The sequence below is a fragment of the Hemitrygon akajei genome, chromosome 25 (genome assembly GCF_048418815.1).
Source record: "Hemitrygon akajei chromosome 25, sHemAka1.3, whole genome shotgun sequence".
NCBI lineage: Eukaryota > Metazoa > Chordata > Chondrichthyes > Myliobatiformes > Dasyatidae > Hemitrygon > Hemitrygon akajei.
Genome location: NC_133148.1, coordinates 8,296,673 through 8,321,614, shown reverse-complemented (window position 1 = coordinate 8,321,614; position 24,942 = coordinate 8,296,673). Strand labels below are relative to the sequence as shown.

At 42.0% G+C, this 24,942-nt stretch overlaps 1 protein-coding gene across 5 annotated transcripts in view; it reads left to right on the top strand.

Moving 5' to 3' along the window:
• The window catches only part of LOC140716364 (metastasis-associated protein MTA1-like), a 172,590-nt gene that overhangs the window by 133,125 nt on the left and 14,523 nt on the right, over positions 1 to 24,942 (top strand). For 3 of the 5 annotated variants that reach the window (XM_073029028.1, XM_073029026.1, XM_073029030.1), the window contains 5 exons: positions 11,052 to 11,141; positions 13,875 to 14,018; positions 14,517 to 14,594; positions 18,156 to 18,181; positions 18,792 to 18,946. In XM_073029028.1, coding sequence (XP_072885129.1) covers positions 11,052 to 11,141; positions 13,875 to 14,018; positions 14,517 to 14,594; positions 18,156 to 18,181; positions 18,792 to 18,946 — 493 coding nt within the window. The remainder of the gene's footprint in view (positions 1 to 11,051; positions 11,142 to 13,874; positions 14,019 to 14,516; positions 14,595 to 18,155; positions 18,182 to 18,791; positions 18,947 to 24,942) is intronic. The other 2 variants (XM_073029027.1, XM_073029029.1) reach the window with 2 other exon arrangements.

Genomic DNA, 24,942 nt, shown 5'->3' with positions numbered 1-24,942 from the left:
CTACTATTGCCTTTCTTTTACACTTTATGTATCTGGAGAAACTTTTGGTATCCTCATTAATGTATTAGTGGCTTGCTTACTTTTGTATTCAAACTTTACCGTAATGCCTTCTGTTGATTTTTTAAAAGCTTCCCAATCCTCTAACTTACCACTAATTTTTGCTCTATTATATGCCCTCTCAAAGGTCAAAGAGGAGGCAGTGTTGGGCAGTGTCTTAATGAGTGTTAAGGTGGATAAGTTCCCAGGGGCTGAATGAGTTTACCCCAGGTTATTGAAGGAGGCAAGAGACGATACTGCTGGGGCCTTGACCAGCATCTCCGTATCCTCTCTAGCCACAAGCAAGGTCCCAGAGGACTGACGAGTGGCTAGTGTTGTACCTTTAAGCAGGGAACAATGGAAAATCTTGGGGACTATAGAGTGTAATGTCAGTTGTAGGGAAATTGCTCGTGAAAAATTTTGGAGATAGGATGAATGAGTATTTTGAAATCCATGGCCTAATTTGGGAGAGGCAGAATGGCTTTATGCAGGGCAGATCATGCCTTACTGACTTGATTGAGTTTTATGACAAGGTGATAAGAGATAGATGAAGGTAAGGCAGTGGGTGTTGCCTACATAGAAAGGCATTTGACAAAGTCCCTCATGGGAGGCTAATCCAAACCATTAAGATGCATGGGGTCTGTGGCTGTTTGGATTCATAACTTGTGCATAGAAGTCCGGAGATTGAAGGGACTGAATCCAGTGGAGGTCTCTAATTAGTGGTGTTCCTCAGGGATCTGTGCTGTGACCTCTGTTTGTGATGTATATACATGATCTGGATGGAAGTGTAGATGTCCAATCACCAACAAGAGAATATCTGCAGGTGCTGTTGATTGAAAATGTAGAAGGGTGGATTAGTAAGTTTGTGGACAATACCAAGATTGGCGGAGTTGTGGATAGTGTAGGAGACTGGCAAAGAATACAGCACTATATAGCTCAGTTGCAGATATGGGCAGAGAAATGGCAGGTGGAGTTCAACCCAGATAAATTTGAGGAGTGGCACCTTGGTAGGGCAAATATTGCTGTGCAGAAAGATCTTGGGATCCAAGTTCATCGCTCCTTGAAAGTGGCTAAACAGGTCAATAAGATAGTTAAGGCTTATGGAATTGGTTGAGGCATTGAGCTCAAAAGTCAAGTGGTTATGTTGCAACTTTATAAAACTGATTAGACCACATCTGGAGTATTACATACAGTTCTGGTTGCCCCACTATAAGAAGGATGCTAAGGATTTGGAGAGGCTGCAGAAAATGCTGTCTGGTTTAGAGGGCATGTGCTATCATGAGAGGGTAAACTTGAGTTGTTTCCTCTGGAGTGGCAGATGCCGAGGGTAGATCTGATAGAGGTTTACAAGATTATGAGAGACATAGACTGGACAGGAAGAATCTGCTTCCTAGGGTAGAACTGGCCAATACCAGAGGGCATATATTGAAGGTGAGAGGGTAGGTTCAAAGGGGATGTGAGGGGTAAATTCTTTACTCAGTGATGGATACCTGGCATGCACTGCTTGGTATGGCAGTAGCAGCAAATACATGAGAGGATTTTTAAAACACATTCAGATAGGCACGTGGATGTAAGGAAGATGAATGGGTACAGACATTGTGTAGGTAGGAGGGATTAGTGTTTGGGTGTTTTTTAGCTGGTTCCGCTCAACATTGTGGGCCGAATGGACTGATCCTGCACTGTGCTGTTCTATGTTCTACATCTTCTCCAGACAGCCATGAAACAAAGAAAACTATGGAACTTGTTCAACGAAATACATCACCCCCCTCCCCCCAACCCCACCCACACACGCAAAACAATCCGGGCAAATGGCAACAAGAATGAATGTGTGAAAATACAGAATATAAAGGCACTAAATTGAAAGAGCCCAATCTACAAACCGCAGGCACAGAACTTCGGTACCACCCTCGGCAGCAGCAAGGGAGAGAGACCATTGGAATGTAGGGACCTTCCCTCGGAAGCAGGAAGAGAGAAGGAGAGACTATTACATGTAAGACCCTGCAGTGGTTAGTGAGGTCAGCTGAGAAGATCATCGGGGTCTCTTTTCCGGCCATTATGGACATTTACACTACACGCTACATCCGCAAGGCAAACAGCTTTATGAAGGACCCCACGCACCCCTCATACAAACTCCTCTCCCTCCTGCCAGCTGGGAAAAGGTACCGGAGCATTCGGACTCTCACAACCAGACTATGTAACAGTTTCTTCCCCCAAGCTATCAGACTCCTCAATACCCAGAGACTGGACTGACACAAACTTACTGCCCTCTACTGTGCCTATTGTCTTGTCTATTATTTATTGTAATGCCTGCACTGTTTTGTGCACTTTATGCAGTCCTGGGTGGGTCTGTAGTCTAGTGTGTTTTTTTTCTGTGTTGTTTTTCATGTAGTTCAGTATAGTTTTTGTACTGTTTCATGTAGCACCAGGGTCTCGTTTTTACTGTGTACTGTACCAGCAGTTATGGTTGAAATGACAATAAAAATTGACTTGACTTGTAGGCACCTTCCTCTGGCAGCAGCAAGGGAGAGGCTGGCAGATGGCGCTGAACTCGCTTGTCTTCTTACTGTTTCAATTTTCCCCGACTCTTTAATTAATGTGATCGGCAAGAAACTGTCAGTCATGGGCTTGTGCCCCGCCTCTACGCTTCTTGGCCTTGGCTGCTTTCTTCATGCAGACAGTAAAGTATCAGATAGCTTAATTGGCCTGATAACACCGTCAAACTGTAGATCACAGGCTGCGATGGTACCAGAGCCACGTTTAAAAGGAAAAGAAGTGAAAGAAACAGTTTTGCGAACCATCTGAAAGATGTCACCGTAGGTAGCATTGTTTGCTGGCACCATCTTGTAGAGTCTATGTATGATATGAGGGCATGAAGGAAACAAGGAGAAGTTGATAAACACAAAAATACAACTGCAGATGCTGTGGATCAAAGAATACGTACACGACGCTGGAAGAACTCAGCAGATCAGGCAGATCAGGCAGCATCCGTGAGAAAAGAGTACCCAACGTTTCGGGTCGAGACCCTTCATCAGGAATGGGGGGGAAAAGAGGGCCGAAGCCCAGTAATAGAGATAGGGGAGGGGGAAGGGCTAGAGGTGCCAGGTGGAGAACCAATCAGAGGAAGGATAAAGGGGGGAGGGGATAAGCATGAAAGAACTGTAGAGATAAAGGAGCAGAAAGTTGAAAGGGGAGAGAGGGATCTAGGATAGGGGGAGGGAATTACCGGAAATTGGAGAATTCAATGTTCATACCACCAGGCTGGAGGCTACCCAGACGGTAGATGAGGTGTTGCTCCTCCAACCTGAGTTTGGCCTCATCATGGCAGTAGAGGAGGCCATGTATGGACATATCTAGATGGGAATGAGAGGCAGAGTTGAAGTGGGTGGCAACCGGGAGGTCCTGTCTATTGTGACGGACAGAGCGGAGGTGCTCGACGAAGCGGTCCCCCAATCTGCGTCGGGTCTCGCCGATGTAAAGGAGGCCGCATCGGGAGCACCGGATGCAATAGAAGTTGATAAAATAATGTATGAAACCAAAGGAGAATTACATTATGAATGAACATAAACAATGAGATCTTTTACAGTCATAAATAAAAAGCTATTGGAATAGAGACACTGAGGGATAGACTGAGCAATATTATAGGTAACAATAAGTACCTGGAGTAGTATTAATCCATTATTTTGCATTGATACTTATCAGGGAGATGGAGCAGGTGGACATTGAATGATGCAAAGTCTATTCAAAACAGGGTATATCAAGTAAAGTAATCAAATTAGGAAGGTGACACCCCTGGCTCAAGACAGACTTTAAATATATTGAAGGAAACAGGAGTAATTTCTTGGGTGTGTTGTCAGAGGACTGGTGGATAGCTAACATATTTAGGAAAGGGTGTAGCATGTAAAGAAAATTATAGACCAGCCAGAAAAACATCAGTAGAAACAAAGATAATGCAATTCTGACTAAAGTTGAAATTGGAAGAACACCTAGAAACTAAAGGACAATAATGAATAATCAGTACGGATAACACCACTGGCCTAATTTAGATACAACACTTAGTCATATCATCTGCTGAAATTCTCTGCTGACTCAGCAATCAGTTGGGTGTGTAATGGGAGGATGAATGCCGGGCCCTTATGGAGGACTTTATCAATGGTGGAAGTTGAATCATCTGCAGCTCAACATCAGTAATACAAAGGAGATAGTGATGGACTTTAGGAAGACTAAGCCTGCACTGCTTCATGAGGACCTGGGAGTGCACCTGGATGATAGACACAGAGACTGTTTACAAAAAGGGCCAAAGTCACCTCTACTTCCTGAGGAGACTGAGGTCCTTTGGAGAATGCAGGCCCCTCCTTCACATATTCCAGTCTGTTATCACCAGTACAGTCTTCTATTTGGTGGTGTTCTCGGGCAATTGCATCAACAGGTGATGTCAACAGGCTTAATAAACTGATTAGAAAGGCTGGCTCTGTTATAGGAATCAAAATGGAGGCTGTGGTAGAACAAAGGACCCTACAAAGAATCCTGGCAATTCTGGACAATGTTTCTCACCCTCTGAATGCCACCTGGGCTGAACAGAGGAACACTTTTAGTTGTAGACTATGACAACTGCTATTCCAAAGAGCGCTTTATAACCATCGGTCATTAGGTTCTATAATCAGTCAACTTATAGCTGGGGAAGTGATGACCACCCACCCATTAGACTATTTGAGGTAATTTACTTTTTATTCTTTTTTTATTTTCTATGTTTGTATATCTGTACACCTGTAATGCTGTGACATTGTAACTTACTTTGAGATCAATAAAGTATCTATATCTATCCAATAGAATGCTTCTAGACTTTAAAACATATTCGAACAAATAAGTGAACATTGAAACAAATAGCAGACCAATGGATAGCTAGCATCAGAAGGTAGCATGTAGTTAAGGAAAGGTATTCACATAGAAGAAAGTGTTCTCCAACAGAGTGCTGGACCACTGCTGTTCGCTATTAACAGATTTAGAATCTCGAATTGAAAATACAGTATCTAATTTCTCAAGAGATGTCAAATTAAGATTGGGAAAGGAAAGGATAGTGACGTAGAATCACATCTTCCAGAAAAGAAGACTTTTGGACCGTCGAGTCTAAAGTGGCTCAGTAATCCATTTAATGCCGCTCCTCTGGCTTCTCCCCACAGTCCTGATTTGTTTTTTAAAGTTCTTATCCTTCTGTCTTTTATAGGATGTGTTGATTCTGCCTCAATTACTCCTTTGGCCCTGCATTCCTGACTTAAGACCATAAGACATGGGGGCAGAATTAGGCCATTTGGCCCATTGAGTCTGCTCCGCTATTTGATCATGGCTGATCCATTTCCCCCTCAACCCCATTCTCCTATCTTCTCCCCATAACCTTTCATGCCCTGACTAATTAAGAACCCATCAACCTCCACCTTAAATACATCCAGTAACCTGGTTTCTACAAACATCTGTGGCAACAAATTCCACAGATACACCAGCCCGTGGCTAAAGAAATTCTTCCTCATCTGCGTTCTAAATGAACGTCCCCCTATTCTGAGGTTGTCCCCTCTGGTCCTAGTCTCCCCTACTAGAGGAAACATCGTCTCCACATCCACCATGCCTTTCAACATTCATTGGGTTTCAGTGAGAATGCCCACCCCCCCACCCATTGTTCATAATTTCAGTGAGTACAGTCTCAGAGTCGTCAAATGCTTTTCATATGATAAGCCTTTCAATCCTGGAATTATTTTTGGGAACCTTCTTTGAACCCTCTCCAATTTCCTTTCATAAGATAAGGGACCCAAAACTGTTCATAATACTCCAGTGCATTTGAAAGCCTCAGCATTACACCCTTGTCTTTGAATTCTAGTTTTCTCAAAATGAATGCTAACATTTCATTTGTCTTCCTCATCAACGACTCAATCTGCAAGTTAATCTTTAGGGAATCTTGCTTGAGGGCTCCCAAGTCCCTTTGCACCTTGGATTTTTGAATTTCCTCCCCATTTAGAAAATAGACCATGCTTTTGTACCTTCTACCAAAGTGCAAGACCATATACTTCCTGACACTATTCCCTCTGCCACTTCTTTGTCCATTCTCCTAATCTGTCTAAGTCGTACTGCAGCCTCCCTGCTTTCTCACCCACCTGTCCCTCCACCGATCTTTGTATTGTCTACAAACTTGTCCACAAAACTATTAACTTTTTGCTTTAACAGAATTTCTTCATGATGCTTTTGATTCTTTTGCTGATCATCATCTCCTAGTTCTTGATCCCTGTGTCAATAGGAAGTTTCTCTCTCTCTCTCTCTCTCTCTCTGTATCCTTAATGATCCTTTAACTGCTGTCCTAGTGAACAGCCTCACCTACTGCTGTCCACCCAAGTACTGAATTCCCTTGTTCCTATAGCTTCTGTAAAGCTTCCTGCACCACAGTTGTGGTTCCCAGAACTGGGCATTAAATTCCAGTTGTGGCTGAGTCGTTATGCTTTGTTTTACAATAAATGGGAAGAAAAAAAACTGCGGTACTTGGAAATCTGGAATGAAACAGAAAATGCTGGAAACACTCAACGTCAGAGAGCACCTCTGGGAAGACGAACAATCAATGTTTCAGGTCAGGTTGAAGTGAAATTGTTTCTTCTTCCATAGGTGCTATTTGATTTGACCAGCCAAATATTTCTATTATTTTCTGCTATTAGCCATTTTCCCAACTTTCCTTGCTGCCTTCAATGAACTGTGCTCAAGTACCTCAAGATTTATGTCTTTCAGCGTTCTTTAGAGATGAGCCCCCTACAGTATATTACCTCTTCTCATCCTACTAAACATTCTACATTTCTCAGCACTCAATTACATATGCCACCTGTTTGCCCATTCTACCAGCCAGTTCATATCTTCTAATGGTTCGCTATGTCTCCAAGTTTTGTGTGATCTGCAAATTAGGAAATTGACACTTGAATACAAATCAGTGAAATGCAGTAAGAAAAGCAATGGTCCTAGTACTGACGCTGGGAAACTCCAGAATACACTTGCTTCTAGTGTTTTCCTGTCGCTTTGCCATGTTTTTAATCCATGCTGCTATTCCATGGATATTAGACTTCTTGAAGTCTAATAGTCTAATAGACTTTGTATGCTTTTTGAAGTCCATAAATATGGTATCAAACTTACTTCCTTCATAGAAACTCTGTGTTACTTAATTGGATAGAGGAGGATTACAAGAAATTACAGGAGGCAAGTTGCAGAATAGGCAAATACTTAATTAATGAATTTCAGCATAATTATAGTGCCTATAAATAGTATGGAAGTTTTCATGTTTTATTGGTTTACAACATCGAATTACAGTGGATTGAATTTGGCTTTTTTTTTGACGCCCAACAGAAAAAGATTCTATCATGTCAAAATGAAAACATCTCTACAAGGTGACTAAATTAATTGTAAATATAAAACACAAAATTATTGATTGTTTAAGTATTCACCCCTTTCAAGTCAGTATTTAATAGATGCATCTTTGGCAGCCTTGAGTCTGTGTGGATAGGTCTGTAACAGCTTTGCACATCTGAAAACTGCAATTTTTCCCCATTCTTCTTTACAAAACTTCTCAAGCTTTGTCAGATCACATGGGGATCGTGAGTGAACAACCCTTTTCAAGTCCAACCACAAATTCTCAGTTGGATTGAGGTCCGGACTCTGACTTGGCCACTCCAAGACATTAACTTTGTTTTTAAGCCATTCCTTTGTAACTTTGGCTTTATGCATGGGTAACTGTCTTTCTGGAAAATAATTTTTTTCCCAAGTCACAGTTTTCTTGCTGTCAGGATTTCCCTATATTTAACTGAATTCATTTTACCCTCTACCTTCACAAGCCTTGCAGGGCCTGCTGCAGTGAAGCATCCCCACAGCATGATGTAGCAACCATCATGCTTCATGGTAGGGATGGTTTGTTTTCGATGATGTGTGGTATTTGGCATACATCAAACAGTAGCTTTCACTTTTCCATTCTCCCATAAAGCTGTGACTGGTGAAGCACCTGGTTAACAGTTGTTGTATGTGCAGGCTCTCCCATATCAATCACTGAAGCTTTGTAACTCTTCCAGAGTTGTCATAGGTCTTTTATGTGGCCTCACTCACTATCCCCTTCTTGCATGGTCAGTCCATTTTTGAGGCTTGTCTGCTCTAGGCAGATTTACAACTGTGCTATATTCTTTCCATTTCTTGATGATTGGCTTAACTGTATTCCAAGGGATATTTAGTGACTTGGAAATTTTCTGCATCCATCTCATGTCTTGTGCTTTTCAATAACCTTTCTGTGAAGTTGCTTGGAGTGTTCTTTTGTCTTTATGGTGTAGTTTTTGCCAGGATCCTGACGCACCAGCAGTTGGACCTTCCAAATACGGGTGTATTTTTACTACAATTAATTGAAACACTTTGACTGCATACAGGTCTCCAAAAACGATTCTCCATTTAACTAATTACGTAACTTCTAAAACCAAATGGCTGCACCAGTAATGATTTGGTGCGTCATATTAAAGGCGGGTGAATACTTAGAAACATAGAAAACCTACAGCACAATACAGGCCCTTTGGCCCATAAAGTTGTGCCGAACATGTCCCGACCTTAGAAATTACCAGGCTTACCCATAGCCCTCTATTTTTCTAAGCTCCATGTACCTATCCAAAACTCTCTTAAAAGATGCTATCATATCCGCCTCCACCACCGTTGCCAGCAGCCCATTCCACACACTCAACTCTATGCGTAAAAAAAACTTACCCTTGACATCTTCTCTGTACCTACTCCTCAGCACCTTACACCTGTGTCCTCTTGTGGCAACCATTTCAGCCCTGGGAAAAAGCCTCTGACTATCCACACGATCAATGCCTCTCATCATCTTATACACCTCTATCAGGTCACCTCATCCTCAGTTGCTCCAAGGAGAAAAGGCCAAGTTCACTCAACCTATAAGGCATGCTCCCCAATCCAGGCAACGTGCTTATAAATCTCTTCTGCACCCTTTCTGTGGTTTCTACATCCTTCCTGTAGTGAGGCAACCAGAATTGAGCACAGTACTCCAAGTGGGGTCTGACAGTGCCCTATAGAGCTGCAACATTACTTCTCGGCTCCTAAATTCAATTCCACGGTTGATGAAGGCCAATACACCGTATGCGTTCTTAACCACAGAGTCAACCTGAGCAGCTGCTTTGAGCGTCCTATGGACTTGGTCCCCAAGATCCCTCTGATCCTCCACACTGCCTGTAGTCTTACCATTAATACTATATTCTGCCATCATATTTGATCTACCAAAATGAACCACTTCACACTTATCTGGGTTGGACTCCATCTGCCACTTCTCAGCCCAGTTTTGCATCCTATCAATGTCCCACTGTAACCTCTGACAGCCCTCCACACTGTCCACAAAACCCCCAACCTTTGTGTCATCAGCAAATTTACTAACCCATCCCTCCACTTCCTCATCCAGGTCATTTATAAAAATCACGAAGAGTAGGGGTCCCAGAACAGATCGCTGAGGTACACCACTGGTCACCAGCCTCCATGCAGAATATGACCTGTCTACAACCACTCTTACCTTCTGTGGGCAAACCAGTTCTGGATCCACACAGCAATGTCCACTTGGATCCCATGCCTCCTTACTTTCTCAATAAGCCTTGTATGGGGTACCTTATCAAATGCCTTGCTGAAATCCATATACACTGCATCTACAGCTCTTCCTTCAATGTGTTTAGTCACATCCTCAAAAAATTCAATCAGGCTCGTAAGGCACGACCTGCCCTTGACACAGCTATGATGACTATTTCTAATCATATTATACCTCTCCAAATGTTCATAAATCCTGCCTTTCAGGATCTCCTCCATCAACTTACCAACCACTGAAGTAAGACTTACTGGTCTAAAATTTCCTGGGCTATCTCTACTCCCTTTCTTGAATAAAGGAACAACATCCACAACCCTCCAATCATCCGGAACCTCTCTTGTCCCCATTGATGATGCACAGATCATTGCCAGAGGCTCAGCAATCTCCTCCCTCTCCTCCCACAGTATCCTGGAGTACATTTCATCCAGTCCCGGCGACTTATCCAACTTGATGCTTTCCAAAACCTCCAGCGCATCCACTTTCTTAATATCTACATGCTCAAGCTTTTCAGTCTGTGGCAATTCAGCGTGTTTTATATTTGTAATTAATTTAGATCACTTTGTAGAAATCTTTTTGCATGTTGACATGAAGGAGTCAAAAAGCCTCTGTGATTCAATGTTGTAAAACAACGAAACATGAAAACTTCTAAGGGGGTGAATACTTTTTATAGGCACTGCATTATGTTTCAATACAAAGAGAGATCACTTGGAAGATGCAAGTCAAGTTGAATATAAGGAGCAAAGGATTCTTGGAGTACAAATAAAAGTTGAGCCACAGATCAGCAAGGCCGTTAAGAAATACACACCAAGCAACTCGGGAATCCATAAGAAGGAAACGTGTATTCTGACTTAATAAGACCATACTTGAAGTATTGTATTGAGTTGTGGTTGACAGTTTATGAAAAGGGATGCCGAAAATTTGGAGAAGGCACAGTAAAGATTTAGAGTATACCAGAAATGGTAAGTTTTACATCATCGGGAAAGGATGAGCACGTTAGATCTCTGTTATCTTGAGAAGAGAAGACTTAAGGTGTCCTCAAGTTTTTGAAAGGTTTCATTAGAGTGGATACTAAATACTTCCACTTGTGGAGAAGAGCCTAACTAAATGTCAGCCACCTAAAAATCAGATTAAGAATTCTGAAGATGTTTCTTTAACCAAAGAGTGGTGAGAATATGTAAGTAAGAGAGGAATAGAGGATAAAATGGGGAAATCTGACAGTGGTCAGGTGGAACACAAAAGATAATGATATAAAATGCTTGGTTTCCTGCTTGTCTTCATACATGTTGAATGCATTCTTATTTGGGGGTCAACTGTTGGACAGATTATGAAACTAACAGTTGCTTTTTGTTGGTCGTATTAATGTTTATTCTTATTCTCACAGGCACTGCTAGACTTCCAGAAATTGGGGAGAAATCAGTTAAACTCAAACCCATCATCAGGAAGTCCCTGGAATCTATAGTAAAATACTTGGGTAAGCAGCCACATCTGCACAGATTCACAATTTACTTAGTAATTACCACCAAACACTACAATCTTTAATATACACTCAGTGGCCACTTTATTAGATAAACTTGCTCGTTAATGCAATTATCTAATTAGCCAATCATGAAGCAGCAATTCAGTACATAAAAAGCATGGGTACATGGTCGAGGTTCAGTTGTTGTTCAGGCCAAACATCAAAATGGAAAAGAAATGTGATCAAAGTGATTTTGACTGCGGAATGATTGTTGGTGCCAGAAACTGCTTATCTCCTGGGCTTTTCAAGGGTTTCTAGGGTTTACAGAGAATGGTGAAAAATATCAACACATCCAGTGGGTAGCAGTTCTGTGGGCAAAAATAGCTTGTAATGAGAGAGCTCAAAGGAAAATGGCCAGACTGCTTCAAGCTGACAGGAAATTCAAATTGAAGTTTGCCATCTGACTATACAACCAAACGAAATAATGTTCCTCTGGACTATGGTGCACCCACACACAGTACATGAAACAAAACGTTACCACAAATAAGTTAATAAAATATAATTCGAAATGCATGTGGTATGCAGTACAGATAAACAGTAAACAGCTTACTGTCCTAGAGACAAGATCTCAGTGGTGGCATGGAAGAAGCTGTTACCCAGTCTTAGTACTTCTGTACCTCCTTCCTGACAATAGTCAAAAACATTGTGGGCTGGGTGGTAGGGATCCTCAAAAATGCTTTAGGCCCTTCATCTACAGCGCTCCCAGTAAATGTCACAAATAGTGCAGGAGGGAGATGTGATTCTCTCAGTGGTATTTACTATAGGGTCTTGCAGTCCAATGCCGTGCAGATTTCATACCAAAAATGATGCAACCTGACAGAACACTCAATGGTGCTCCTGTAGAAAGTTGTTAGAATGGAGGCAAGGAGCCTTGCACACCTCAAATCTCCTCAAAGTGTAGACATTGCCATGCCTTTTTGACCAGTGAGGAAGTGTGGATACAGGTTAGATGTCTGCTAGAACACACTAAAGAACTTTATGCTCTTCAGCAATGGCAGAGCCATTGATGTGTAATGGAAGGTTGTTAGCCTGTGCCTTCCTGAAGTCCACAATCATTTCTTTTGTCCATGTTGAGTCTCAGCCTGTTGTCACACCATATGTACCTCCTCTCTACATACCGATTCATCAGTATTACTCACAAGGACAACCACTGATGATGATCGGTTTGAGTTGGATCTGACAGTGCAGTCATGAGTCAGCTGCGTGAACAGCAGTGGACTGAACACACAACCCTGGGGGGGCACCAGTGCTCAGTGTGATGGAGCTTGAGAAGTTGTTGCTAATTCAGACTGACTTGAGACTTTCTATCAAGAAGTCCAAGATCCAGTTACTGAGAGGGGTGTTGAATCTCAACGAGGACTGTTTACCCAGCTTTTGAGGGATGATTGTGTCAAATGAAGTTGATGAACAACATCCTGGTGTATGAGACATCATTTATACCAATTACCGAACATGACAGTAACTCTTACTCTTCTACACAACAATCGCGTGTAAAAGAATATTTCTGAACACAACACATTGAACAATGAAGGAGGTGGGCTACAGTAGCAGAAAACCACAGACATATACCCAGTGGCCATTTTATTAGAGGAGAAACAAGGAAGAATTTATTTTGAACCAGAGGGTGATTGAAATCTGAAATTTATTCCTTCATGGTCGTATAAGCAAGTAGATTTAGATGGACACAGGAAGCGCTGTGGCAGAGAAGGGTACAGGCTAAAAGCTAGTAAATGGAATTAGTATACAATTAGTGGTACCTAATAAACTGGCCATTGAATTTTCATTGTCTTCTGCTGTTGTAGCCCATCCACTTAAGGTTCAATATTTTGTGCATTCAGAGATTTTCCTCTGCTCACCACTGTTGTACCATATGGCTATTTGAGTTGCTGTCTTCTTACTGTCAGCTTAAACCAGTCTAGCCATTATCTCTCATTAACAAGCCATTTTTGTCCACAGAACCGCCGCTCAAGGAAGTTTTTGATTTTTGCACCATTTTCTAAAAATTCTGGAGACTGTTGTGCATGCAAATCCCAGGAGATCAGCAGTTTCGGAGATGCCCATCTGGCATTTCTTTTCACGGTCAAATTCACTTGGATTGTATTTCTTCTCCATTTTTATGTTTGGTCTGAGCAACAACTGAACCTATTGACCATGGATGAATACTTTTGTGCATTAAGTTGTTGCCACATGATTGGCTGATTAGATATTTTCATTACTGAGCAATGCTCCCTCTAAGTATTGCGGCTGTGTAATAACTAAAATACTCCCAAGTACATAGCCCTTATTGCTGCACAGATGGAGTTTTCTTCCATGTAATGTTTATTAAAAGTGCCACGCAGTTTACAGGCCATGTAAAAATTTCCTGCTCAGAGCAATGGTTGGTCCGCACATCTGTAAAAATTTTAGATGGAAGTTTTGCCACTCAATACATTTTGGTAGGCATAGACACAGTGGGCCGAAGAGCTTGTTTCTGTGCTGTATGATTCTGTCTATTGACAAGACTGCAGAAATGCCAGAAATACTCATCAGATCAGGCAGCAACGTGGGAAGAAACCTGGCTCTTGCTTAGAATATACAATGATATGGACATGGTGTGATATTTTCACTAGCATTTATGGAGTTGTACCTCAGCAAAACTTTGTAAGTGTACGTTACTATCAGTTAAATATGTATTCTTCTATACTGCAGAACTCCATCCACCTGTTAAGGCCGTCCCTAGTCTTGCTGTACATGGAGGAAGTGTGACTCCTGCGAAAGTGCTGCCTGTCCTGAATCATGGCTCTCCAACAATTCTGGGCAAGCGTGGATATGAGCAACACAACGGCATTGATGGTCAGTATATCGTACAGAATATCGCAGATGCCTGAATACCCGGCCAATGATTTGAGTTACAATTCCATGTTACTTTCACAGTTGCTTTTTCCTGCAAACACCAAGCATAAGGGGAAAGTTATGTGATTGAGTTGTAACAAAATATGACATGGCCATAACCCATTTCTGCTAACTTTTAAGTCAAATCTTGAGACAGGCTAAGTATAGGTTCCTGCCCCAGTTGGAGCTCTGTACAAAGTGGCTTGCAATAATGGAGCCTAATTTTATCTGGGATAAGTTTTGGAGTCATAATGATGTTGTCCTAACCTGTATCCCATTGCGTCCCTTGTTTCCTTGGTAACAACTGTAGAGTTGAGGGACAAGACTGAGAACACTAGCTTAATAATGCTTTACTAAATAGTCCAGTCATGCTTACTGTAGCTTGATCATATCTCAGCTTAACTGAATGTAGTGTTCTGTATTATTCTTCATTACTGTATGTTGGTCCTTGTTTACCAGGCACTATGAAGAAACGTCTGTTGATGCCGTTTAGGGGTAAGACAATTGCGCAGTCGTGCTCACGGCCACACACTCATCGTGAGTGCTTTGTGTTGTCACTCCCCTTGCAAATCCCTTTGCTTTGATAACCTCCAAAACAGCCTTTGTGTTGCATTTCAGCATTGATCAGTTTCTGAACAACCAAAACTCCCTTCACATGTAGTTATTGTTCATATAATGGTTTAGGTACTTAGCAAGACTTTGGTCTGGGAACAGGATCTACTTTGTTCCAGGTCTGAGTGAGGCTTTGGCTAGCAATTTTGTTGCCCTCTAACTTCGCTTGTGGTGGATTCCCAACTCTCCACTGCTCTGAGTGGATATTACCGACCCAGGGAGGGGTTTCAGTGGTGTTCCTTTCATGCAGTAGCATGGATTGAAATGTGGTGAAACGGATATGGCTATTTGCACCTTGGAAACATTTGTAACGATCTTATTCTGATTTCTTAGGTAAAGTTTGTTTTCAGATACTGTGTCATGCAGGGTAGACTATGATGGGAGTGCACAACAGTTTAGAAGATCTGATGATATTGGGATTACGATGGAGCATGTCACCCAGCTGGCCAAAGTAATGGAATGCTTTGACCAACAAACAAGGAGATTCTCCATTCAAACCAGCCTTTACTGAGTTAGCCAGGGCTGGAGGTGAAAGACTGGAGGTAGTCTTGCTGCACTATGGTAAGCTTTCATCAGAGCTGCCACTGACTATCCTGAATCTCTGTTGGAAAGTGTGGCCAGGTTGACAGTAATCTAATCATTCATGGGCATTGACTCCATGGCTGACTCACCCTAGTACTTGGAAGAACTGATTCCCCAGTTAATGTGCTGGGTGTAAAACAGGAAACAACAAACTCCTTTTTTTTTCAATTTTAGACTCTGCGCTGTGATGGCTGTTTGATTGGAAGTGGGTTTGGGAACACACAGCTATTTTAAGTTTTGGATGGTAATATTATGTGATCTTTGGCTTTCTGAGATGGTACCCATAATTTTCATGGATGTTTTGGAGTGTTATCGGTTTGCTATTCTGGCTTGTGCCTGCTTGTCTTCATCAATTTATGCCACATTTTGTATAGAACAGTTGAAACTACAAGGCCATCATACACTTCAATGGCATGTTTCATGCAGATGCTCTTCACACCCTTGCTCTTTGTTGTCTGTGTAACATATACTATACAGTGACTTAGCTTTTGTAAGCTTTTAACATTTCTTCACCTTGTCCGTTGCGCAGGAGTTATGTGAAAGATATCAGATTGTGAATCATAGAACTGTGTTGAGAAAGTCACTGTATTGTATGTATTACATGCATATTCTCACTTGTATGGTGTTGCTGTATGTCCATTAGCTGCTCATCATTCCATGAACCTGAATGAAATGCATTATCTTGGGAATACTTTGCAGGCCTTTATCAAGTCCTTAGAGACAGAGTACATAGCTTGAATGTCAAAAATTTTTATTACTACACCAGTGCTGAGTGTTTTCTGGTTCAAGTGCAATCTTGGTTAGATGGTGTCTTTAAAGCTGAGGAGACTTAGTCAAAATGTTTTAGAACCCATGTCAGAGCCAGTATATAACCAACTACTCCACCTAGCTCTCTCATTTTATATTCTTAGTGTTATTAAAATGCTTTTCAATTGGATACCCATTCAATATCTGTTTGGATTTTCTATTCTAAATTATTTTCAACTTCAGTTCCTTGTTTTTGGTACTCTGCATTCAGGACAGCATAGTTGGAGTACTCAGTATCAGTTTTATACTGAGTACTTCATATTGGCAGACCAGCTAAGAATTGGGATAATAAAGCTGTCCAGAAGATGCCTTTAATTCTACCCAGGAATGTTTTAAAGGGTCTTTCAGTAATCATGTGGGATGGGACTGAAAACCAAGAAGTGTCTGGTCAGATAGGAAGAGTGGATGGCATAGCCAGACCTGGTTTATATTAACTACTGGCTGTCAGTTTCAATCCAAATATTCAGCCATAACCTTTTATTGAAGTTGTCCTTGAAAGTTGCAGTTGGAGTCCTGCATTATTTTTGTGTTTGTATTTAAGTCTGAAATTGTGCCGTGGGGGTAGGAGGATCAGAAATTTTGGGGCAAAGATAGATTATTGTGGGAATGTGGTAAGTTCATCCTGCAATGCTCCTGTACTCCGAAGTCATTGTAGAATTTAATTCATTGGAGCAGTTGAAAGTAGTGGCCAACAATGGAAATTCATGAGTGAGACAAATAATATGAAAATCCCAGGTTGCCATGTAAACCAGATTTTTCAGATCAAATTGCACAATCTTTTGAAGTTTTAAATATCTCTATATTCTCTCCGGTGAAATAACAGGTAAAATTCTTCAAAAAAATTCTGAACAACTCTGTTACCAAGTCCACATGATAGATATCAGTTCCAACCTCCAAAGGTAGCAGCGTGTGGTAGAAATACTAGTGCTGAGTCCATGGCATGGTTTCAAAACAAAGCAGCTGTGAGTAGACTAATCCAGTTAACCAAGTGAAGTGGTCATTTTTCATCTTCCCACTTCCCAGCTGCCGCTGACTATCATTGCCCAGACTGCCATTCCTTGTATCCTAAGGTGGTCCTTCAGTCCTAGAGCTCACTTTTCTGGTTGGGTTAATTTTGTCTCACCTTTACCTGTATCTGTTCCATTTAGTTTACTGAGTATAGTAAATTAATTTTATTTATTTAGTGATACAGTGTGGAATAGACCCTTCCAGCCCTTCGAACCATGCGACCCTAGCAACCCTTGACAAATATGATTAACCCTAACCTTATCGTGGGATAACTTACAATAACTAATCTGCCTACCCGGACTTAGGACTGTGGGCTGGAATCAGAGAGCCCGGAGAAACCGAGGGTTCTGTGTATTCAGTGGTGAGCCTCCATGTACAGAGTCCCTTCCTGTTTGTTCTGTGGCTTGGAGAACAGGTGATTCCCCTTCCCCCTTTAATGGCTGCCAATTGCTATCTGTTGCCTCTTCAAAGACTGAGATCAGTGTCAAATCTGTCCTTGCCTGCAGTCTTCAACACAGCAAAGTGACTAGGAGTGGGAACCCAGTGTAATCCCTAGCAGCCAAGCCTCGACAGATTGTGTGGAATTTCAACCTTTGATTCCAATGCTCACCAATGTACAATTCATTGAATTCATTGCCTCTGAAGTGGAAAACTAGACAGACTTCAGAAAAAGGCTGTGATACAGCAGTGATTAAATGTGCTGCCTGAGACCCTGTATATAGATTTAAAAGACAATATCACTGGTGCATGATGATGATGTTAAAAGGTTTGTGGGGTTCCAATGCATACAGTGTGTTCTTTAAAATAAATTTACAATATATTGATTATTAGTTTATCAGTAGTATCGATGCTTCAGGTACTTCAAAATGCTGGTTGGTTAAAAATGTCCATTGATGAAACTTGAGCTTGGGGTCACTTTGGTAGGAGGAATGGATTATTGAAAACACCAGAAATTCCCCAGAGTTTTTAAGAATGTTTGCTCATTGTGCTTTGTATATGAAAACACATTTCTCTGTTATATAACTGGCATTGAGACATTTTCTTGTTATTATTATACACAGTACTAAACTACTTTTTGGTTTTTTTTAGCTAATCATGGACAAGTTAGACAGATGGTAAGTTTTTGTGTCATGATGCATATTACATTTTAACTTAAGCAGTTCTTTTAAAGTATATTTTAATTTGTGCTTATGTGCGAAGTCCTATTTCAGCATAGTCATCAAATTCTCTTGTTGGTGCCACAGTGATTAGAGAACAATGTAAAACCTCTGTACACTATCCTATCGATCATTCAGCGCACATTATCTTCAGAATAAATTATCCCAAGGTAAGTAGTGCATGGGATGGACGCGGAGTAAATCATCCTCTATTCTGTCCCCTCAAGCACTCTCAAAAGCAGATAGCACATGCGTGATCTGACTATACATGATCACATCACTCTGTCAGGATAGCTTAGCAAGGGTTTGAATCTTCCTGACCCACTGCTGACATCAGGGTTCTCATGGCAGGTATTCTGTTAAGTGTCATGGGAGTACGTTAAAGATGTAAACAAAAAAGTGGTTAAATTAAGTATATAAAACGATAAGGGGTTCAGATTTGCATTGGGCATAGCTTTGCAGAGTTCACTTTTGTAACATGGAACGATTAAAGAACTGGAGGAATTGGTTTTTTTTGAAGATCCTTTTCTTGTACTCCTGAGTAGTAATTGTTTGCTTTGTGTCACAGACGGCCATTAACCGGGGTTACATGATAAATGGGAAGCCATACTCAAGAAACTCTAAGGTGCTGAAGCCCGGCTCCCTTCCACCAATGAAGGGGAGGAGAATGAACTGGATTGATGCACCTGATGATGTGCTTTTCATAGCAACAGATGAGACTCGGTAATTAATATGTTACTCTTGTGTGTCCTGTATACACTTTATCATGTGGATCATAGCAAGTCGATTGAAACTGTTAATGCATTTTTATTAGTATATTCTGTCAATTCATGTCAGGACTTGAACTTCATTTTGAAATTCTTCGTCCTATTTTCACATCTCTTGATGTTGGTTAGTTTTATAATACATACTGTTAATGTACTTTAGGTATTTCAACATAACAAGAGTTCCTAGAAGATTTCAAAGTACTAGGAATAGATTTCAAAATATATAACTTCAGATGCACTGAATAAATCTAGCCATACCGTGTTCTTGATTTCAAGAGTGGAAAGCTGATGCTGAAAGTGAAGAAAGGGGAGGCTTTAGGTAGCTGAGGCATTGACTGCATGACTGGTTACACCTTAGCAGGGCTTGGACCAATTTAATGGGGAGGACTGGAACATCTTGAACTAGCTTGTCAAAGAATTGAACCTATATTCAGAAGAGCAAAAGGAGAGATTGGATGAATAAATAGGTATGGATGGTAGAGGCTGGAATAAGACATCATAAGGGTTTGGCAAATTAAAATAGATTATGGATTAAACCAAGGATAGTAGAAGCCACAAGGATATGAATGCATAATATTGCAGTGACTACTGAAACCTGGCTTTTAGCCCCAACCAAGGTAGGGAACGGTTGGGATTCATTCTGGAGAATTGTGAGGGAGGAGGAGGAGGCTAGAGAAATGAAAGGTAAGACATTGAGAAGTCTTGCAGATTCATTTGCCCTTTTAAGTTAGCATATACAAGATGGTTAAGATATATAGAGTCCTTCTGTTATTTGGCCAAGGTATAAACTATTCCGACAGGAAGTAATATTACAGACGCATACCAGATATGTATCAGGAGCAGAAGTTAGCCACTAGGTCACTATTCAATAACATCCTGACTGAACCGATTATAACTTCAAATATGCATTCCTATCTTCCCTCATTAACATTTCATTTCTTGCTTATTCAAAAATCTATCTTCATGAAAGCTTCATTCACAGACTTTTGTCCCACTGCCTTTTGGGGATGGTCCCAATAATATTCATGAGAAATGGGGAAAATTTGCCACATTTCTATCTCAAACGAGCAACCCCTTATTTTTTTTAAATGGTTCTACTGTTTCTCACAAGAAAAAAAATATCCAGTTTTTCAAGACCACTTGGGATTTTGCACTTTTCAATCAAGTCCGCCTTCGCTCTTCCAAACCCTTGTGGATACAAATCTAGCCCATAAACTATAACATTCTGAATATCACTGGAGAATGCGCAGAAGAAATTTGCCAGAGTGTTACTGGGATAGAGTGTTTCCAATATGAGAAGAGATTCAATAGACACATTTTGTGTCCTTGGAGCCAAGGAGGCTAAAGGAGACCCTGAATGACATTTCCAAGATTATAAAGGGCTTAGATGGAATAAATAACTAAAAATCTTCCATATGGCAGAGCTATCTAACACAAGCATAGATTTCAAGTAAAGGGTTGAAGATTTAAATGGAATCTGAGGAGGGACAGTTTCCACCCAGAGGGTGGTTGGAAGCTGAAATGAACTCCCTGAGGGGGTGGGAGGCACAACGTTTAAGAAATATCAAGATGGCCAAGGCACGCAAGTGCTGGAAAATAAAAATGGTTTAGATTGATTCTTGATAGTTGCTATGGACTTGGCAGGCCAAAGAGCTTGCTTCTGTGTTGCACCAATGTGATACTATAATAAGTATACCGTTTTGGATACTGCTGTTTTGGACAAGTTGCAGTGGTTGCGTCTCTGGCACTGAGACTGGACCCTCAGCTCAGAAGGGAAGGAGGGAAAAGAGGAGAGCAGTAGTGATAGTGGATTTGATAGTTAGGGGGACAGAAGGAGGTTATGCGGAAGAGACTGAGAATCCCAGATGGTCTGTTGCCTCCCTGGTGCCAGGGTCCACGTCATCTCGGATTGAGTTCTCAGTATTTTCAAGAGGGAGGGTGAGCAGCCAGATGTCGTGGTCCATGTAGGGACCAATGACGTGGATAGGAAGAAGGAGGAGGTCCTGCAAAGAGAGTTTAGGGAGTTAGGTGCAAGGTTGAAGGACAGGACCTCCAGGGTTGCAGTCTCAGGATTGCTACCCATGCCACGTACTAGTGAGGCTAGAAATAGCACCATCCAGAGACAGAGAAGCAGTTTCAGCGACAGGTTACTGTCGATGCAATGCTCCTCAGACAGGATGAAGAGGTCAATACTCCCCAATGCCATTAGGCTTTATAATTCAACTGCCAGGACTTAAGAACTTTTTTTAAAGCTATTATTAATGCTTTTTGAGTTAGTGATTTAGATGCATATCATATTATTACTGAGTTAAGTATTGTATGTAATGAGTTTTTGCTACAACAAGTGTATGGGACATTGGAAAAAATGTTGAATTTCCCCATGGGGATGAATAAAGTATCTATCTATCTATCTAAATACGTGGCTAAGGATTTGGTGCAGGAGGGAGGGCTTCATGTTTCTGGACAATTGGGCCTTGTTCCAGGGAAGGTGGAACCTGTTCCGATTGGGATGGGTGGCACCTGAACTGAAGGGGGACTAACATCCTTGTGGGAAGGTTTGCTAGTGCTGCTCCGGGGGAGGTTTAAACTAGATTTGCAGGGGGAGGGGAACCAGAGTGTTGGAGCAGATAGTGAGGTGGAGGAGGATAAAGGTCATGCAAGAGCTGCAAGTACAGTGCATGGAGTAAAGCCAGATCCAGCATATAAAGAGGCTTTGGGGAAAGAGAAACAGAATAAAGGGTGTAAAGGTAGTAAGGTAGAAGGGCTAAAGTGCATGACTTCAATGCAAGAAGCATCAGGAACAAAGGTGATGAACTGAGAGCTTGGATACATACATGGAATTATGATGTAATGGCCATTACAGAGACTTGGCTGGCACCAGGGCAGAAATGGATTCTCAATATTCCTGGATTTCAGTGCTTTAAAAGGGATAGAGAGGGGGGAAAAGGGGTGGAGGGCTGGCATTACTGGTTAGGGATACTATTACAACTACAGAAAGGGTGGGTAATGTAGCAGGATCCTCTTTTGAATCAGTATGGGTAGAAGTCAGGAACAGGAAGGGAGCAGTTACTCTATTGGGAGTATTCTATAGGCCCCTGGTAGCAGCAGAGATACCGAGGAGCAAATTGGGAGGCAGATTTTAGAAAGATGCAAAAATAACAAGGTTGTTGTCATGGGTGACTTTAACTTCCCAAATATTGATTGGCACCTGATTAGTTCCAATGGTTTAGACGGGGCAGAGTTTGTCAAGTGTGTCCAGGATGGGCTCCTGTCACAATATGTTGTCAGGCCGACTAGGGGGAATGCCATACTAGATCTAGTATTAGGTAACGAACCGGGTCAGGTCACAGATCTCTCAGTGGGTGAGCATCTGGGGGACAGTAACCACCGTTCCCTGGCCTTTAACATTATCATGGAAAAGGATAGAATCAGAGAGGACAGGAAAATTTTTAATTGGAGAAGGGCAAATTATGAGGCTATAAGGCTAGAACTTGGGGATGTGAATTGAGATAATATCTTTGCAGGAAAATGTACTATGGACATGTGGTTGATGTTTAGGGATCTCTTGCAGGATGTTAGGGATAAATTTGTCCCAGTGAGGAAGACAAAGAATGGTAGGGTGAAGGAACCATGGGTGACAAGTGAGGTGGAGAATCCAGTCAGATGGAAGAAGGCAGCATACGTGAGGTTCAGGAAGCAAGGATCAGATGGATCTATTAAGGGTAGCAAGAAAGGAGCTTAAGAAGGGGCTGAGAAGAGCAAGACGGGGGCATGAGAAGGCCTTGGCGAGTAGGGTAAAGGAAAACCCCAAGGCATTCTTCAATTATGTGAAGAACAAAAGGATGACAGGAGTGAAGGTAGGACCGATTAGAGATAAAAGTGGGAAGATGTGCCTGGAGACTGTGGAAGTGAGCGAGGTCCTCAATGAATACTTCTCTTCGGTATTCACCACTGAAAGGGAACTTGATGACGGTGAGGACAATATGAGTGAGGTTGATGTTCTGGAGCATGTTGATATTAAGGGAGAGGAGGTGTTGGAGTTGTTAAAATACATTAGGATGGATAAGTCCCCGGGGCCTGACGAAATATTCCCCAGGCTGCTCCACGAGGCAAGGGAAGAGATTGCCGAACCTCTGGCTAGGATCTTTATGTCCTTGTTGTCTACGGAAATGGTACCGGAGGATTGGAGGGAGGCGAATGTTGTCCCCTTGTTCAAAAAAAGTTAGTAGGGATAGTCCAGGTAATTGTAGACCAGTGAGCCTTACGTCTGTGGTGGGAAAGCTGTTGGAAAAGATTCTTAGAGATAGAATCAATGGACATTTAGAGAATCATGGTCTGATCAGGGACAGTCAGCATGGCTTTGTGAAGGGCAGATCGTGCCTAACAAGCCTGATAGAGTTCTTTGAGGAGGTAACCAGGCATATAGATGAGGGTAGTGCAGTGGGTGTGATCTACATGGATTTTAGTAAGGCATTTGACAAGGTTCCACATGGTAGGCTTATTCAGAAAGTCAGAAGGCATGGAATCCAGGGAAGTTTGGCCAGGTGGGATTCAGAATTGGCTTGCCTGCAGAAGGCAGAGGATCGTGGTGGAGGGAGTACATTCAGATTGGAGGGTTGTGACTAGTGTTGTCCCACAAGGATCCGTTCTGGGACCTCTACTTTTTGTGATTTTTATTAACGACCTGGATGTGGGGGTAGAAGGGTGGGTTGGCAAGTTTGCAGACGACACAATGGTTGGTGGTGTTGTAGATAGTGTAGAGGATTGTCGAAGATTGCAGAGAGACATTGATAGGATGCAGAAGTGGGCTGAGAAGTGTCAGATGGAGTTCAACCCGGAGAAGTGTGAGGTGGTACACTTTGGAAGGACAAACTCCAAGGCAGAGTACAAAGTAAATGGCAGGATACTTGGTAGTGTGGAGGAGCAGAGGGATCTGGGGGTACATGTCCATAGATCCCTGAAAGTTGCCTCACAGGTAGATAGGGTAGTTAAGAAAGCTTATGGGGTGTTAGCTTTCATAAGTCGAGGGATAGAGTTTAAGAGATGAGATGTAATGATGCAGCTCTATAAAACTCTAGTTAGGCCACACTTGGAGTACTGTGTCCAGTTCTGGTCACCTCACTATAGGAAGGATGTGGAAGCACTGGAAAGGGTACAGAGGAGATTTACCAGGATGCTGCCTGGTTTAGAGAGTATGGATTATGATCAGAGATTAAGGGAGCTAGGGCTTTATTCTTTGGAGAGAAGGAGAATGAGAGGAGACATGATAGAGGTGTACAAGATATTAAGAGGAATAGACAGAGTGAACAGCCAGCGCCTCTTCCCCAGGGCACCACTGCTCAGTACAAGAGGACATGGCTTTAAGGTAAGGGGAGGGAAGTTCAAGGGGGATATTAGAGGTGTGAATATCACAAATGATCTGACTTGGTCTAACCAAGCAGAGTCCATTGCCAAGAAGGCCCACCAACGCCTTTACTTCCTGAGAAAGCTGAAGAAATTTGGCCTGTCCCCTAAAACCCTCACTAGTTTTTATAGATGCACTGTAGAAATTCTTCTAGGGTGCATCACAACCTGGTATGGAAGTTGTCCTGTCCAAGACCGGAAGAAGCTGCAGAAGATCGTGAACATTGCCCAGCACATCACACAAACCAATCTTCCATCCTTGGACTCACTTTACACCACACGCTGTCGGAGCAGTGCTGCCAGGATAATCAAGGACACGACCCACCCAGCCAACACACTTTTTGTCCCTCTTCCCTCCAGGAGAAGGTTCAGGAGCTTGAAGATTCGTATGGCCAGATCTCGGAACAGCTTCTTTCCAACTGTGATAAGACTGCTGAACGGATCCTGAGCCGGATCTGGGCCATACCTTCCAAATATCCGGACCTGACTTGCACTACCTTACTTTCCCTTTTCTATTTTCTAATTATGATTTATAATTTAAATTTTATT